General features: G+C 36.2%; 1 protein-coding gene across 6 annotated transcripts in view; it reads right to left on the bottom strand.

The window, feature by feature from the left end:
* Positions 1 to 1,382: 1,382 nt before the first annotated feature.
* LOC145988536 (uncharacterized) overlaps positions 1,383 to 19,275 on the bottom strand; it is a 232,395-nt gene continuing 214,502 nt past the window's right edge. For all 6 annotated transcript variants that reach the window (XM_083123440.1, XM_083123439.1, XM_083123444.1 and 3 more), the window contains 3 exons: positions 18,767 to 18,868; positions 10,996 to 11,097; positions 1,383 to 2,295 (listed from right to left, as the gene is read on the bottom strand). In XM_083123440.1, the coding sequence (XP_082979566.1) occupies positions 2,224 to 2,295; positions 10,996 to 11,097; positions 18,767 to 18,868 (276 nt within the window). In that variant the 3' untranslated portion in view covers positions 1,383 to 2,223. The remainder of the gene's footprint in view (positions 2,296 to 10,995; positions 11,098 to 18,766; positions 18,869 to 19,275) is intronic.

A 19,275-nucleotide genomic window follows, 5' to 3' on the forward strand; every position in this document is an offset into this window, starting at 1 on the left:
CTTGTACACTGGATTTCTTCAGCTTCTTCCATTTGTAACTTTGTAACTTGTTGGGTGTATTTGAGTATTGCATGACCTAACTGCGACTTGTCGGCTCTCCTGAACATACTTTATCATTCGAATAATGCACGAGGATACACACAAAGTTCATAAGACATGACATCTTCCAGTGGCACTGCCAGCAGCAAAAGGTGTCATTCTCTGAAAGAGTGCTGCATCTACTTGTATATCATTTCTGACAGGGCTCACAACAGCAGCAGTTTTCACTTTGTCAACCTTTTGGCAAAATATTTGAACATCTCTTTCTCAATCATTTTGAAGATTATGTCCGTACCCGTGTAATGCAATTCATCAAAATTAACTACTGTACTAGTGTTGCAGAAACTTGAGTCAAAATGGAATGAGGATATGGATTCCAGTCTTTCTATTCCTTATTAAATATCATTACGGTCCCCGTTTGTCTACTTTCTTGCACTTCATTGTGTCGCTCACCACCCTTCAACAAAACTCTGGTATACATTACATTGCTAAGTTGTAAGTGGAACACAGGTGTATGGAAAACAGCCATGTTGCCTTCTGGATTTCTGTAAATCCCGTTTCCTCCTGTCAGTCCTCCCCTGCTTTGCAGGGAATGCATTAATTAGTACTTGTATTACGAGGTCTGATCCGAGTTGGACCCACCTGGATTCGATATCGGTGGAGGAACATAGTGGTGCAGACCGCACTTTAAACTATAGACTTTCTCTGCATAAAGTGGACTTCAAACATAAACTCACAGCTGGATTTTCAGACGACAAACATCATTTTCTGCAATTACAGGTGTAGAGGCTTGGGGTAATTGTGACGTCCCACTTCTGCAATGATGGGAGAGAATCTACACCACAGATTGCAACTTGAAATCATTACAACCCGGTTCTATTATGGGCATTTATCAAGTTGCATGCAATGCTGATCATTCGTGGTGATATTATTATAACTACATCTTGCCCATTGTCAAATTTTCTCTCACAAATTGCACACAATTCAGAGATTCATTTTTAACAGGGAAAATATAATTTGACACAACAAGAAAAGACAAATTATGAGTAATAATACACAAAACATTAAAAATTATTCACAAATAAACATAAAATGTTAAGAAATTCACAATAGCCAGTCTGCCATTTTGAAAACCATTTTTGGAGGTTTTCCCGTGGTCCGATTTATTTGGATTTTGGATATGTTATTCAGCAATGATTCTTGAGCCAGAAATTGCTTAATTTGCAACCTTTGCCCAGGTCTGAGGTAAAACTGCTTTAGTTTGCCTGGACTATGAGGTTAGGTTCGGTATGGCTGGTTTACAGTTATATAAAATAAATTAATTGAAACCAGGTTTATATAGTTTGAATCAATTATTTTTAATATAAAATGTTTTCAATAAAAACATACAAAATTGATGTTATTCTAATTTTGTACAACTGCAAATGCAGACTAAGTAATTCTACCATTTATAATCATTTTAACATAGTGCTGGAACTCCTTGCACACAAATATATCATCATCTTACGTATCTTGTAATACTATACACAAATCTCTGAACCTCCAACAAAAAACTACTTTTTTATTTAAACATTTTTTTGCATGAAAGACTTCTTAAAGCATATACATCAGGTCACAGGAAAAAAAGGATAAAATTGCTTTTTGTGTATTTAAATGCATAACTAAAAAAAACATTTATGGAATGAAATCACACACGAACAAAATCTTCCATTAGATGAGTCTGGATGGAAGATATGAACTAAATAAACTAAATACTTACTGACCAGAGCAAATCACACACAAATGAATGCAACGAGATCACCCCACATCGTGTATTAACAATTAGAACATAAATGCTTTTGATTCCCTGTGTCTCAAGGATCTATCATCAACCAGTCTCAATATAATGAATATACACAAAAAATTTCTTCATATAAAAACAGCGACATAGTTTCAATTCTAATTTTTCTATTTATTCCAAGCAGAAATGGAAAAACTATCAATATCATTAATCACAGCAATTTCTTCATAAAAAGATCCCTCCCATCCCTAATTACGCATGTAACTTCTCTAGGAACATCTTCAAATACAAATAATTCACTTTTGATTTTGTTTATAAATCATTTATAAATGAGGTAGGTAACAAATATAATGTTTTCTTAATTCACCGTGTGCCAAAAAAAAAAAAAAACCTCAAAAAGAGCTTCAGTCTTGACAATTGTCTTCTTGTACATTCTCTTGGCATGTTTCATGGTGCGACTCTTCCCAATGTTGATACTGCAATACAAAAGAGAACATAATGATTATACCAACCAGGGCCCATCTCCAAGGTAACTAACTCTACATGATTTGGTGTGCAATGACATGTTAACGGCCAAGTGAAGGTATTAACCCATCCACTTACCTAGTCGTCAAATCGACGGCCTGTCTGAACGTTCGCTTGCCGTACCAGCGAATCGACGGGTTCCAGATTTTCATCACGTAGTTTCTTTTTAATTCAATAGATGGCAGAGGTTGTATGATCTTTCGATTCTATGACGTGTATGTTTGTGCAGCTAAGTTCTTCATACCATTTCAAGCGTGTTTTGTTCAGTAATTTCTCATGTAAACAAACCTTCATTTGTTATGTCTTGCAAACATGTTGCGTAAAAATGTTGTAGAAGATTCTGAAAAGTTGCTTTTCGATAGCGATGAAGAGGAAAATGTGGATTTTGGAAGTGGAGATGAACACGGGGGGTTCATTTTGTGTTAGTGAAATTGAAGAATGTAGTGAAAGTGAGGAAGAGGTGGCTGTGGCAGGAAAAAAATAAAAGGTTGAGGAATGGAAATGGAATGCAAAGATGTGTGTGATGAAAATTATTAGGTGAGTTTCTAATTATCTTTCAAGTAAACTGCATATGTGCATACTTATTACTATACTTCCACTTCAATATATAAAATTTTCACGTAAATTGCTTGGATAGTTTTCACAATATTTGACAAAAATTTGGCATTTAAATGGTATGCGGATGGGTTAATTGAATGTGAAACGACAGAACACAGTGTTGCAATATCGAAATATTGAACACCAGAACAAGAGCAATCTCTAGGTAGGAACATTTAGTGTTTACCATGGCCAGTGGAAATGCTGTAGGCACTAGCTCCGTCAATGGTTGGACGAAAATTTGAATTTACAAAGTTATGGGCAACCAATATAGTACCTTGTTGATATCTACTAACAGAATCAAACCTGACCTGTCTAACCTACTCATGTAATAATAGAACAGCACGGATAAACATGCAAGCCAGGTTTAGTGTTGTTTGCATGTATCGTCCAAGTTGCTGTAGCTGTCTCTAGCTGCTTGTTACAAAGCGATGGACCGCGACCGACTATCTGTCAGTATATTCAATGTATCTGAAGTCAGAAACTAAATGGGTTTATTGCTTATAAAGGAGAGAGAAAGCATCTTACTTCAGGAAATAGGCATTTATGTTCTTGATTTCATGTGTGGAGTTTCGGACATGTTTTCCTATCTGCATTATGCAATGCTAGCACATAGATTTGGATTTCATTTCAAGTGTATGGTCAATTTTGCTTATAGTTGTGGCTACTGATTCAAAGTTGGTTCAGTAATGAAATTTGTATTTACTTTTCTTCTCTACTTTCTTTAAAATTGGTTGCTACAGTTAGTGGAATTGTATGTGGTCTGTGTTCAGACTTGACCTGCTGTGAAGAATTACATAACTTTATTTGATAACACATTGGATTTGTCTGTCAAAACATGCATACAATCTTGATGCTGCTGATATGTTCTGATGTTTTGGAAGTTACGAAAATAATTCAGAATTTTTGGGACATCAAATTTGTAAACAGTATTGTATTAAAGTGCTTAATTCTGGTTTCTCTACTGTACTGTCAAGATATTTTCTGGGAATGGCAAATCTCATCCAGAAATGTTAAAAACTGTTTTTTTTTTCAGACAGAAATGATGTGTGCAGAATTAGACATTTTCACGTCAGGAAAATTTTCCATCTTAAGCATTGGGATTTTTTTTGCACGCTCATATTTATATACAATATTTACATTGAAAACTATAATTATGATTCAGAGATAAGTTTTCCACTGTCATCATATTAAAACTATATTGTAGGTTGACAATTTGATTTGAACTTGAGAAATTATGTTGCAACATGCGCACTTCATACAAGCAATTGTTCTTCGACTTAAAATACATGGGGGATTCAGTGTAGGAAGTTATGTTATCTAACAGTGCATTATTAACATTGAGATGTAGCAATTCAAGCAAAGACAAGGCAGGCTTACAGAAAGATGATCATCAGCAAGATTGCTGAAGTTTTTGGGTTTCTCAGATTCAGACACCTATGAGTCATTCCATGCCAAATCAACACAGATATGTGCAATTTCTAACCTGACCATCTCAGATTTTCATTTCTCGTGAAATTCTAGCCTGATTTGATATATCACATCAGCCCCCTTTTCTTTTAAATTTTTTGTTGAATTAAATATGGCAGTCAACAATATGCTGGACCTGCGCTTGACACACACGGCTAAGGATCTCCCTGTGGCTAACCTATTTCTTTCATGACCAATTATACCCAGGATAACTCCTTTACATTTTGTAGGGGGTGTTAAGGGAGATTTGACTCGTCATAGTTCATATAATGAGGCTTTTTCAGTCACATAGTTACACATATTATTTTGTATCTCCTCATCCCATTGCAGTCCCAGAATCATATTTTGATATGTTTTAGAGTATGGCATGAGGGACCAAATATATCTTTTTCATGATTTTTGGTGATGACGTGTCTTGAGATATTCAAGGTCAAAGGTCAAGGTCAAATGACAAAATTATATTTTTATCCAAAGGTAGGATTGTTAAATATCACTGGAAAGCTTGTTCAATTCCCTGTACAATAAGCTTTATTTGATCTTCCTAGGTGAAATAGGGGCGGCGTTACAGCATATTTAGTACAGCTAAGCAGGCTCAAAAAGAGCAACTTATGCGAACTTTGACCTTGAATAATTTAACAATTACAAGACAAATGAGACTCAAAATTTCCATAGTTACAAAGTTCCATGCATAGTTTCAACTCCCCAAATTTCATGAAAATCTGTGATGGTCAGGTTGGGGGCTGTGTTGATTTCGCATGGAATGACTCCTATGTTGAATTACACATATTTGCAAACCACAAAAGGACATTAAACCTCATGCAGTGTTTGCTAGCTAGGAAGAACCCAAATTGAACAATGACTGGTGGTGTTTGTGAACAAATATGTGGCATTTAGACCATTTGAGCTACTTCGCAGTTGTGCTTCAATGTATCAATTCTTGCTTGATAAGGATGTCATTTTCGGAAACTTACACCTTCCTAAGTCACTAAAAGGTTTACAAAACACTTAAACATACAACAGGATGTAGTGCAAGATATTTTGACCAAGTTTTACAAAAATATAAAGTGCCTCTCTCTGTGTTGGCTAGGTACATTTGAATTGCTACAACGAGCAAAGTCCTAATTTATTTACAACAATTAGATCAAAGCAACAATGGAAAACTAACAAAAACAATACACTTTCATGCTGCTGGTGAATATATCCAACCCTGCCAAATTTGAGTTTCGTTTCACGCAGTACTGATACAAAGTGTTAGGTTCCCTGGTTTTTGGGCTCAGTCCAACAAATGAGCTTCACACACATTGGTTGCCCATATCGGACGAGGTCCAACTTATGAGTGGGAAGGATTAAGGCTCTCAAAGCTCTGTTACATCACAAAGTTCTAGGCAGGCCTATTTACTGTTAATTCTTGGTAAGTGGCGAGTTTCTGGGTAAAAATGGGATCAGAACTCAGCGGCAGCTGGCGGCTCTGAATTAGGTGAAGAGCTAGTAGAAGAAAAGGGGTGTAATAGAGAAAATTAGATCAATAGTTACACATACTACATTTTAGCACTTCATTTTCTAATAAGCACAGTGGAACCTCCATTTGAAGTTTATGATTTTACTTAAAATGTGGGAAAATGTAAAATCTACGAACGTAAAATCAGGGTTCCACCGTATGTATAACTGCTCATCTAATTTTCTCTATTATACAAAACCCCCCACCCGCGAGTTACGTAAGTAATGCATTCCGTAAACCTTTACGTCACTTGAATTTTACGTAAGTCGAATTTGTAAATTGCTTAAGTGTAACTTAGTAAGAAATTGCAATATTTATTGTTATTATACGTACGTAAATATATGTATTATTTACACAGTATTATTTTATAAATGAAAAATCATGCAGCAGTATTTACTCGGATATAAACTATATAAGCATGAAAAATATACAAAATATAAAAACAAACTTACATCCATTGCAGTATGTCATTGCACACTGCAATGGATGTCAAACATGCAACAGCCGCAAACATGTTCATACGTGCTAGTAGTTGTCGCATTTACGTAAGTCACGTATTACGTAAGTCAGGGGTTACTGTACTCCATTTTCTCCCTACTAGCTGTTCACCTAATTTAGAGCCACCAGGACTATAATGGGACAAAATCCTTTCATTTCTTTTGTGGGTTTCCTGCCAGAAAAGATCAGACTGAAAATTTATATGCAAATAAATGTTTTTGTTCGAACAGTGTACTACTTAAAAATAATAGTTCTTTCTTGTGCGTTTTGATAAAAATGTAAGTAAATGAAACTCATGTGTGTTGTACACTTGTTTGACACTGCCATCTAGCGTCTGCTGTACTTCACTCTACTGTATTTGAGTTTTATTTCATTTTGTCACTATTGTTTTTTGTTATATTAAATGGGTGTGTGTATCGTTATATTAAATGATGGGAAGGGAAAATGCAGCCGCCCACGCTATTTACCACATACTTGAAACTTGCTCCAGCTTGCCATATCAAGATTGCTTTGACAAGCTATAAGGAAGCTATCCGTAAGCTTGCCACTAGCTTGTGTACGTTCGTATAACGCTATCGTTATAGCTAGCGAGTCAGATGTCAGAGTTTCGAACCCTGGTCAATGGGTCTCTGGTTCATCGTATAAGAATGAAATGTGTGTGTTTGTGTGTTTGTGTGTGTGTATGTGTGTTTGTTTTTTGTGTATGTCTTGTGTATTAGGTGTGCTGTCTAATGTGTTTGTGTTTGTCTTGTGTAGTAGTTCCTCCATTCATATTGGGGGTTAGGCGTAGAGCTGACAACTCTGCACTGTAAAAAGCCATGTCAAGAATCAGCAATATAAGGCCATGGATGTTCCCAAGGTAAAATATTCCGGATGTAAAATAGTCCCCCGTTCGGATCTCCGGGTGGGGACTACTTTGGGAGGTCCCTGGACTAAGGATAAGATCTACGTTAGGAATACGGATATTAAATTAGGCACCTGGAATGTTCTGAGCCTTTACCGGCCTGGGGCATTTCAGTGTACAGTTAATGAGATAGTCAAGTATAAATTAGATGTAGTAGCTGTCCAGGAAGTTAGATGGCCAGGAGAAGGGAATTGTAAAACTAAAAATTATACTTTTTTCTATGGTGGTACTGAAAATCATAATTTTGGAACAGGCTTTTTCATAAATAATAGAATTATCTCGGCTCTTAAAACAGTAGAATTTATTAATGACAGGATATCATATGCAGTTTTACAGGGTAGGTGGTGTAAAATTATTTTAATAAACATACATGCACCAACGGAAGATAAAGATGATAATACTAAAGATGATTTTTATACAGAGTTAGAACAGGTCTTTGATAAATTTTCTCAGTATGATATGAAAATTCTGTTAGGTGACTGTAATGCACAGATTGGGAAAGAAGAGACATTTAAACCCACGATTGGTAAAGAAAGTCTTCATCATTTAAGTAATGATAATGGTATAAGATTGATTACTTTTGCAACCTCAAAGAATTTAATTGTGAAAAGTACCACTTTTAAACATAAAGATATCCATAAATATACCTGGTCTTCTCCAGATGGTAAAACTCATAATCAGATAGATCATATTCTCATTGATAAGAGAAGGCATACTAGTATAATTGACGTTCGTACACATAGAGGTGCTGACTGTGCCAGTGACCATTATTTAGTAATTGCTAAATTAAGAGAAAGACTCTCAGTGATAAATCATAAGCAACAAAATCTAAAAGTTCTAAAATTTGATACAGAAAAGTTTACTGATGAAAGAATTAAGAAAGATTACCAAATTAAATTGTCAAATAGATTTGATGTTTTGCAGGATTTAAATGATGATGAAAATATAAATGAAACAGACGTAAATAAGAATTGGGAGCACATACGTAATGAAATAGAATCAGATGCAAAGATAGTATAGGATACCATAAACCAAGAAAAAGTCTGGCATGGTTTGATGACGAATGTCATAATCTAATAGAAATAAGAAATCAGGCTAGACTTAGGTGGTTGAGACTCTGATGATACAAATCTAAGCAATTATAATACCGTAGAATAAAGCGAGAAGTTAACCCCACGTTTAGAAGTAAAAAAAGAGATTACTTGAAAAGGAAAATTAACGAATTGAAAGAAACAGCAAAAACAAAAATATCAGAGATTTATATAAAGGTGTAAATGTATTTAGAAAGGGGTGGCAACCTAAAGTAAACTTGATAAAAGATAAAGAAGGTGATTTTCTACCTAACCCAAGCAATATTCTAAATAGATGGAAGAACTACTTTAATGACCTTTTAAATGTTCATGTAGGAGATAAATCAGAAGTAAATGAAGTGCACACAGCAGAACCTTTAGTTCCAGAACCTAACTTGACTGAAGTTAAAGATGCTATTAAAAGGCTAAAGAATAACAAAGCACCTGGCATTGATTTAATACCAGCTGAGTTAATTAAATATGGTGGAAATTCATTAATATGTCAAATTCATAAATTAATTTGTTTAATATGGAATAAAGAAGAAATCCCTCAACAGTGGAAAGAATCCATAATTGTTCCTGTGTTTAAAAAAGGTGATAAAATGAACTGCAATAATTACCGTGGAATTTCTCTACTCTCAACAACATATAAAATATTACCTAACATTCTTTTAACAAGACTAACCCCATATGCTAATGAAATTATAGGTGATTATCAATGTGGATTTAAACGTAACAGATCAACTACAGATCAAATTTTTCACATCAGACAGACACTTGAAAAAAAGTGGGAATATAATCAAAATGTCCATCAGCTATTCATTGATTTCAAAAAAGCATATGATTCGGTCAAGAGAGATAAATTATATAATATATTAGTAGAGTTTGGAATACCTAAGAAGCTTGTTAGTATGATAAAAATATGCACCAGTGAAACAGAAAGTAAAATTCGTGTGGGTATTAATACGTCTGACAAATTTACAATTCATGATGGGTTAAAACAAGGAGATGCATTATCTCCATTGCTCTTTAATTTTGCCTTAGAATATGCTGTTAGGAAGGTAAAAGAAACTAGAGAAGGACTAAAATTAAATGGTGTGACTCAGTTGTTAGCATATGCAGATGATGTAGACTTACTGGGGGATGATGTGAATACAATTAAGAATAATGCTAAAATATTTTTCAAAACTGCTAAAGAGATAGGTTTGGAAGTTAACAAAGAGAAAACTAAATATATGCTTACAGGCCGAAACCAAGTGTTAGGTAATAATCAAAATATAATTATTGATAACAACTCGTTTGAACCAGTTTCCAAATTCAAATACTTAGGAGTAATATTAACAAATGAAAATTATATTAAAGAGGAAATAAAAAGTAGGCTCAATTCAGGAAATGCATGTTATTTCTCTCTTCATAAACTTTTGTCTTCTCGTTTAATATCTAAGAAATTAAAAGTTAAAATATACAAAACAGTAATTTTGCCTGTAGTATTATATGGGTGTGAAACTTGGTCCCTTACATTGAAAGAAGAACATAAATTGAGAGTATTTGAAAATAAGATCCTTAGGAAAATCTTTGGACCTAAAAGGGATGAGGAGACAGGTGAGTGGAGAAGGTTACATAATTTGTATTCATGTCCAGATATTATTATAATAATTAAATCAAGAAGACTTAGGTGGGCAGGCCATGTGGCACGAATGGGAGAGGAAAGAGGAGTTTACAGGATTCTTGTTGGGAAACCAGATGGTAAGAGACCTGTAGGAAGGCCAAGACGAAGATGGAGGGACAACGTTGAGATGGACCTAAGGGAAATCGGTAGGGATGGAAAAGAGTATATAGAACTTGCTCAAGATAGGGAAAGATGGAAGGCCTGTGTTGCTGCAGCCATGAACCTTCGGGTTTAAGTAGGCTAGAGAGTTAGTTAGTTAGTAAATGAAACTGCACTTATATTACATATTTTGGCACTTTCTGGCTATAAATCCAGATTTGATTTGATTTTGCATATGAACTGCAGAATTACAAAATGGTCTAACAATTGAAAGGTGAGTCTCCTCAACAGACCTGCAGCGTCCATTCTCCAAGTGGATCAAAATGAATGTCACCGAGCCACTCTTAATGCAGAGTGTCTGGGAGATGAATGCATGCTTCTGGCAACATGTCATACTCGAGGTAAAAATACTTTTTTTAAAAAGTTTTTCCTTGAATGCTGGGAAAGAGGTATGAGAATGAAGGAAGGGTAATGGATATCCATTCCTCCTCCCTTCTGGCATCCTCACTGTTGATATGGATACTAGAAGTGCTATGTTATAGACTAGAAAAAACTTATTTTGTAATCTTTGTTACAAGAAGGTAAAACATGCTTAGTTAACTACGCAACAAAATAATGGAACCAACACAATTACAATATTTACATATTGTGTTCGCAGTTGTTACTCTTTCTTCATATTCTGGAGAATACCAGTAGAATTGCATTCATAATTACTTTTAATGTTCATTTGTATATTACATATTTTTGTATGTTTTTATGGCACAATATTTTAGATTTTGGTGCATATAAATTCTCAATCTAGTCAGTCAGACTGGCATTAAATCCTTCAAACTATCACCAACTCACCTGACATTCTTCGGAACAGTAGCACACATGCAGACATGAAGAACAGATCAGCTCTGCTGGTTCTTCACACAGGATGCACCTCGCTGCAGTTGGCACTCGATTCTGCAAAGAAAATTACATCCATTGTCAATGCGAGCATACATTTTGGCACTAACACGAACATGAACACAATGCTCACAAAAAAGTACAGTAATTACCATATTTGCCAACATACAAGATGCAGTTTTTCCCTTTAAAAATAGGTCTGAAAAACAGGGTGTGTGTCTAATACGCTGATATTCAGTTTGTGATTGCATTCATTTCTGGAAATTTTCTCAGTTCTGATTTAGATGATTTCCTTGTGGTGTGTGATGAAGAAGATTAAAATGTATTGTTTCCTAGTTAGATTAGGTAAGTTGTTTGTTAAAAGTAGACCTACATGTTACTTTATATTTGAAATATGTGTCAATTAATTATATTCAGTGATAAAAGCTTTTTCCTCAAGAAATGTGTACACCGGCAAATACGGTATTCACCATACCTTTGTTTCATCTATAAAATGCTCCACCAATATGGGGTACGCAAAAAGGTACAGAAAAGATGATACGAGGAAGACTAGAGTATTAATCACAAAATAACATTCTTGTAGCTTGTTACACCCTTGCACATTTGCATTAAAATGAGAAATTCAATCATGTTATGCAAAAAAATCAAGAGACTTATTCAACATAAAAAAATGCTTCCACTTCCAACCAATTCGGACGATACTGAAATAAATGCACAACTGTAACTCCTCGCCTTAAAAATTACATTCTTGTATGTGTGGAGTTTGTAAAAATATTAAATAAAGTAATGTGGCCATGCCCCATCCAGGATGAAGTCTCATGCATTAATAATAATTAGAGCAAGCCTAAATCTCTTGTTAACGTACAGCTTCAGTTCTCATCTTAACCAGCCTTGTGGTTGGGGTTTTTCATTGAATAAAAATATATGTTTTCAATTTCCAACTATTCCTAAGTAGGGTGGGGGCAATTAAATAAATGTTAAGAAAAAGTGGGGAAACGGGTCAAGAAAAGCAAAAAAGGTCAAGAAATATGCAAGAATTTTGGAGTTGTTATTTTAGTAGACACCCTTTGGTGAATAAGATTGGAACTAAAGAAGAAACCAGAATATATGAGCTCTTCAGCAATTATGGCAGTGAGTGCTCAATAAAAGTTTTCATAACTATGCAACAATAATCGTTATTACTAGGTTAGGAAAAATTACATAAGAATGTCTTTAAAGAACTGAAAAAAAAATCTACCATCTTACTGGAAAGTTGCCATGTATCCCTTAAAATACAGTAACAGAACAAAACAACAACAAAAAAAATCACACTACAGTAATCAACACAAAAAGTACTGACTTTACAGACCAATCTTTAAAAAAACTGACAAATTACAGAGCTAAGGACAAAATAACAATTATTGACAGTACAAGATATATATATATATATATATATATATATATATATATATATTGCAAGCAGTCACTTAAAAATTAACGTTAAAAAGATCTTTTGTACGTGTATTTGTCTTCTGTTACTGCCATTTTTAGTCATAATGGGAATGAATGATGACTGGATGAAATTCATGTTTAACAAAAATACATTAACCTCCATACATGTGATGTAGGTGGTGATGAAAACGAGTTGGATGAAGAATACAAATTCAGGAGTTGACATGTTCACATCTCATAGTGAACCATACTGAATGACATGCTTTTCCTCAGTCTTGTCAGATAGATACTGAGATGGTACTAGGTCATTCAAACATAACTGGGACTGATATATTTTTTTTTCAAAAAACCTGCCATGCGCAGCAGTTGTGCGTCCTTGGGAGAATAGAGCCACAATCCCCACCCTCCCTCCCATGCAGGTTAGAACCTGCTCAGTCGTGTCTGAGTGTTGCTACAGTGATGAGCAAACAGAAGGTGCCGCAGAGCGTGGAACAACGCATTGTGATCAAATTTCTCTGAAATTTTGCAGAGACTCAAACAACAATATGGGGAAGAGTGTCTCTCACAAACCTGTGTTTGAGAATTGTAAGGACTTCAGAGAGGGAAGAGTGTGAATGGAGAATGATTCCCAGCAGTCATCACGTGAGTGGCAGCATACCGGTTCTCCCAGACCCAAGAAAGCACAAGAGGTAGGATAAGTGATGGCAACGTTTTTTTGGGACTGGCAGGGGGTTATCCATGTAGACTTTCTTACAGATGCCAGAACAGTCACTGCAGCTTATTACTCAGAACTCTTGACAACAGAGGTGAAGGAAAAGATCCGATCCAAGCGAAAGAGAGGTGGAAATCAGGTGGTCTCATACAGCCAAAACAACTATGGCAACTCTGAGCAAATTCAAATGGGACCTTCTGCCACACCCGCCATACAGTCCCGACTTGGCCCCAAGTGATTTCTACCTGTTTGAAAGGCTTAAGAAGGCATGCGGTTTGCAGACGACGTGTTTGGGAGTGGACACGCAGCCAACAGAAAAACTTTTATGAAAGGGGCATTCAGATGCTTCCAGAACGTTGGAAAAAATGTATGGACTCTGGAGCGGAGTACTTTGAAGGGTGACATGTGCAAATAAGTATTTGACAATAAAGGATTCAGTCCCGGTCATATTTGAATGACCTATTACTATTTGAAGAAGCAATGATAAGATTGTAATGATTCTATCGTTTAAGAGTTTTTTGAATAGACTGCTTCCCAATTCCAAAAAACACGCACATGGAGAAAATACAATGCCATCATAGTGGACATTATGCAAAGAATAAGAGTATAAAAAACATAGTTAAGTAAATGAAAAATGTAATGTCTAATGTAAATTTCGTCCAAGATTAAGACAAATAATAAAACGTCTGATTAATCTTGACTGCATTGTACCATTACCATATGCTATTTACATGACCTGTTATTGGTTATATTAATAGCGCAGCATGCGAAGGTCATCCACACCCCTGCACCAGTGTTAACTAGTGTGTGTGAAAAAAGCCCTACCTGTCCGATACACATTATTTGCCTCCATTTAGAACCATGATAACAGAGAGAAGTCAATGAACTGGAAAAGATGAGAAAATATGATGAACGATGGTTCGGAATTGCTGGATGACCTTTGCTACACATTGTAGGCACAACTAGGACAAAACAAATTATGTGCAAACTCAAGCATGCCATCGTTAATCAAATTTTAAAACTGGTTCTCTTATCTTGTATTGATTTTACAGCAATCGTAGGGTACACATATATTTAGTAAATGCTAATTATTCACATTTAACAATAGTGAGCAGATTGACAGAGCGTTTGTAGATTTTTGTATTTTTTTCTTATTGTGCATAGCTTTCCTGTCTTTTTATGCACCATGGAACAGTGGTAACATTGTCACCTTGTAATTAAGGGGGCCCCTAGGTTCGATACCCAGTGAAAGCACATGGTGGTTTGAATCTCACTTTACACTGTATGTACAGTCCAGATTAGCCTGAATTATCTGTGCATAACATGGACATAAAACTACAACTCAAAGCCTCTTTATGCTAATTAGAAGAATGAGATTGAATGAGAAGAAGAAACTTATTAGCAAAAGACGCACACACACAAAGCATGTTTAGGCTGGTACTAAAACCTGGAACCCACAGAGGCAAATCTGTGAATCGAACACTTGCGATGCTCAGTCACCATGGCATATTTAATACAGCAATGACGTAAAGGAGCGTAAAAGAAGGGGGGGAAAAACATGGAAAAAATGTCTGTCCAGTATTAAATTAGTGGAATTCCCTTTCAATGAAAATGTACACGAGAGTTTGGATAATCGGGATGGAGATAAAGTGTCCTGTAGTGTCCCATGCGTTCATGTATATTTGGAACATTACAGTTTTAACATAGTTAGTTCTGTTTGCAAATATTGCCCCTGTGTGCATGCATATGGTTTGCTGATTATTTCCTAAGGCACATACACCATTTGCAGATATTTGAACCAGAGGCGAAGATATAGTACAAGCAATGCAAGCACTGCTTGCATAATTCAAATATCATTTAATGTACTTAATGTTCTAACCATATTTAGTTTCCATCGCACTCGATTTCGCGAAAAAATGCGGCCGCAAACTCCCCCAGCAGCTCTGTAGCAAGCACCAGCCTCAATGCTTGCAGCCGTTCTGCAGGAAAATAAGGCCTCCGAAGGAGTCACATGGCGAAGCGTGAAATTCTGGTGGAACCCGTCCACAAAGCTTCTACAAAAAGCTGTGCTCTCCGAGCTTGTGTGATTCGCGAAAATAGCCAAGTTCAACCGAAAGCAGAAGGATTCATCTATGGGTACGTTGCCAGCAAAAACTAGTAACGAATATTTGTCTTCATGAACACGTAAACAAGATCGCAAATATAATAATAATTGTTAGTCATAAAATAACTAAAAGAAGTTATTATCACTGTTCTAAATTCCATATATATCATATTATATTACAAATTATTTTAGATTTCGCGAAATGTAAAACGCGTAAAAAAAGTTGACATTGGGAGTTGGGGCAGTGGAATTTCTGCACCCCCGTGAAGAGTTTTCTCAGGGAGGGAGGGAAGATTGGACGGACCTTGGTCCTGCACCCTGCTTCCTGGTCGGTCCAGCTCAAATTACGCCAGAAGTGTTGACCGCTACCAGTGTTCGCAACTGCCAAATTATTTACGCAGTAATTCAAGTGAGCTCTTTCACAAATTTTACAATCAATAAATTGACTGCTTTTGAATAAAACTTGGGGTGAAAATAAAGCTATCTGAGAAAGAACTATCTACTGATATTTGTACATGGCATAGAAGTAAATCGTATACATTCTGCATATTATGAGCACAAGAATATGTTTTAATGATTGATTTTAAGTCCACTTTATGCACAGTAAGGCTAATCGGGACTGGACCTACAGTTTAAAATGGGATCTGAAACACTTGTGCCTCCACCGGGTATCGAACCCGGAACCCCTTGATTACAAAGCGACGACACTACCACTGCGCCATCGGGGAGGCCCGAATATGTTTTAAGTTCTATTATTATGACGCAAGTGGTGTTCCCAGGGTCTTTTTACGGTCCCCATTTTGTCATCTTTTCCTTCCTTTGATGTTTTTTCTTAGATATACTGGGCCAAGAGGGGGTTATGTCTACCATCCACCCCCCCCCCCCTTCACCCCGGGCACACCATTGAATGACACTTTATTACTTAAATATTAATGTACATACTCGTTCTGCTGAAATGATTCTGATTCCTCCGCGTAATTTTTATCTCCAAACTGATGTATCTTTCCTTTGTGACGGATAAAATTAAGGAAATAGGTTGGTATCACTTTCTGTTGTTTCAGAGATTTTCAAAGTGATCTTGTGTGGATGCTTGCATTTACAGTTGTGGAAAGGGCATGGGATAGTGTGAGCGTTTGTTGCTTCGTGTTTTGTGCTGTGAATTTATCGGAATGAACGCGTATTTAGGAACGGTTGATGTGAAGTGCGGGTGTATTATTGAGCAATTGAAAATTGCTTCGTTTAGATCGAGAGAGATAAGTGTTAAAATGAAAATCGTGGAAGGGGGTCGACCAACACCGCATTTACCGGACTTAAAACAAGTTAGCCCAAGGGGCTTTGTGCGACATTTCCAAAGCAATTTGTACCACAAGTTTATTTGGCTAGCAGGTTGTGAAGCACGCAGTAGGTTGTACTGTTGGCCATGCGTATTGTTCGCCGTGCACAAGACGAACTCCGTGTGGTCAAGTGAGGGATACTGTGATCTGAATAACGTGCACAATGCATTACAGAGACATGAAAAAGCAGAATCTCACATAAGGGCATTTTTAACTCTGAAGGAATTCGGAAAATCTCGTGTGGATTTTGCTCTGGATCACCACAGACTAGTAACAATCGGGCGCCATAACAAAGTTGTTCATCAAAATCGCGATATTTTAAAGCGTCTTGCAAGTGTAACAACCTTTCTTGGTAGTCAAGAAATATCATTCTCGGGATTGTTTCTGCAATAAGAGTGTAAAGGACATCTTGAAGTACATTGTAAACAACGAATTACAACATGTGATGCCCGAACTCCACAGACTGCGTCTGCTAGTACTGACTATACCAGCCACAACAGCGTCAGTTGAAAGATCGTTTTCAACGCTGAAACGTATCAAGACATTCGCCAGGAACAGCATGGGTCAGGAAAGGTTGTCAGCCCTTGCTCATTTGTCCATTGAGAAGGAACTATTAAAGGAACTCAAAATGGATGAAACTAAATGTTACGATTGTGTGCTTAAACATTTTCTAGAGAAGAATGGAGCATGAATATCGTCACTAAGGGTGGCATCCAATGGACCAAGAGTTTGAAATTTATTGTGGTGAGTACATCGTCTATGCATGTGTTTCTTTGCTTTGAAATGAATTTTTTATTGTTTGTGTTTAACTTTTTATTTAGTGTTTAAGTTACTCCAATGCGGTTTTTAGGGTGCCCAAAAATACTAAATTACATCATGCAGCGTAAAATAAACAAATGATTCCCATTTTTTTTATCTAAATCGGTTTGGTCACCGTTTGACCATATTAAATAATAATGAACAAATAAAGGTACTAATAAGTAAGAAATTCCGTCTCCCTTTAGTCGTATGCGGAAAGTTCGCATATGCAAAACGTTTAATATCATATGAATAACGTTACCTGGATTTTTTTAAAAAAGTAAATGTGACGTTTGCGGATCATATGGTTTATTTTTAGTACAGTCACTTTATTACGATATTTTGACAAATCCAGCGACTGGGTAAATGAGGCTATAAACCTTGAATCTTTCCCCTCGGCATGTTGTTGTACTACATGTTTTGTTGTACTGAAACATTGCTTGCCTCCTTCGTAAGACTGTCAAATATCTGAAATCAGTTTCTTGCGAATGCAGGAAATGCGAAACCAACTTTAATTTACCACCAACTTTGTGAGTGTATGGCGAACATGCCACAAATGATTCAATGGCACAGAGCTGGCTGGCACTCTTCAATAAAGGGTGTGGAAATGAGCATGGTGATTTGCAGAGCAGCCAACCCTCTGCAGTGCATGAAGATTTGGTGCAAGAGATAATTCATCACTGTTAGTTTGCCTGCATTTCAGTGTTCTTGCATCTGAAAGTTCCCTTGCTGGCAAGCAGTTCCACAACATCATGGTTCAAGTAGCCTTAACCACATGGTCTGAATCATTTTACTGCAAAAACTAGTGTCCCACTACATCAAGTATCTCAACAATGGTGGTAACTATGTTCGATCTTACCGTACCATAACCGTAATGTAAATGGTTTGTACATACATTCTTCATTTTACTTATTTTCTGGAACCCTCACACATGTCCGTTAAAAATACTTGCTAATTTATGTCACTTCATATTTATAAAATATATTGTTCATTCATTATGAATGCTCAAGAAGAAGTGTAATTTTTTTGCTTGCACTATTGTTCAGACATTTGGTATAGTTGTGTGGGGACTTCAGCAGTATTATCTATCACGGATATCTAGACAAAAATGCAACAGAACAAATTCTAAATGATGGCAATTTTCCCAAAATTTGACAAATCATGGAGGTTCTTCTCACAAGAGAAATTATAGACATGGGCCGAAGGGCAGAGAGGGAAAAATGTAGAGAAAGCGTGAGACAACCTGTCCTTAAAATACTATGCAAGGATTCCTTCTAGACATTTCCAAATTGTATCCGAGGAGGAGGCGATCATTATATCACAATATGCTACAAATAAAATACAAACCTCGTCTTCAGTTTTCATGTCCTCCTTCACCACTGCTGGTGATGGTGTTTTGTAGCCGCTGTCTCGAGAGGTAGTTCGAGGAGGATCCACAGAAGCATACACCTACAAAGAAACAGAGTTCCATTGAATTGTGCACTTTCTTGTATGCTTGCATAACCACTAACTGTTAATATAAGCGAGAGAAAATACACCCAAAAAAATATTTGAAATTGCTTTGTTCTCAGGAACTGGACCTTTAGTTTGTAGTGAGATCGTAATCACTATGCAATGTGTCGCAAGGGAACACTATGTCATCTGGGAGGCACAACCTTAAACAAATCAAGTAAAAATCTTTTCACGAGTGGTTGAACTTTAAAACCTATCTACCTGTACTGATACTTGAAAATTGAAACAACTCTCAGTAGTTCAAGAATATTTATAAATTTTAATACATAGTTTTTCCATTGGAATTATACCATATCAACTTATCAGAGTTTGTTCAATCATAAAATTCATTTTCCTCACAATTC

This window comes from Lepisma saccharinum, chromosome 6 (genome assembly GCF_977018435.1).
Source record: "Lepisma saccharinum chromosome 6, izLepSacc3.1, whole genome shotgun sequence".
Classification (NCBI taxonomy): domain Eukaryota; kingdom Metazoa; phylum Arthropoda; class Insecta; order Zygentoma; family Lepismatidae; genus Lepisma; species Lepisma saccharinum.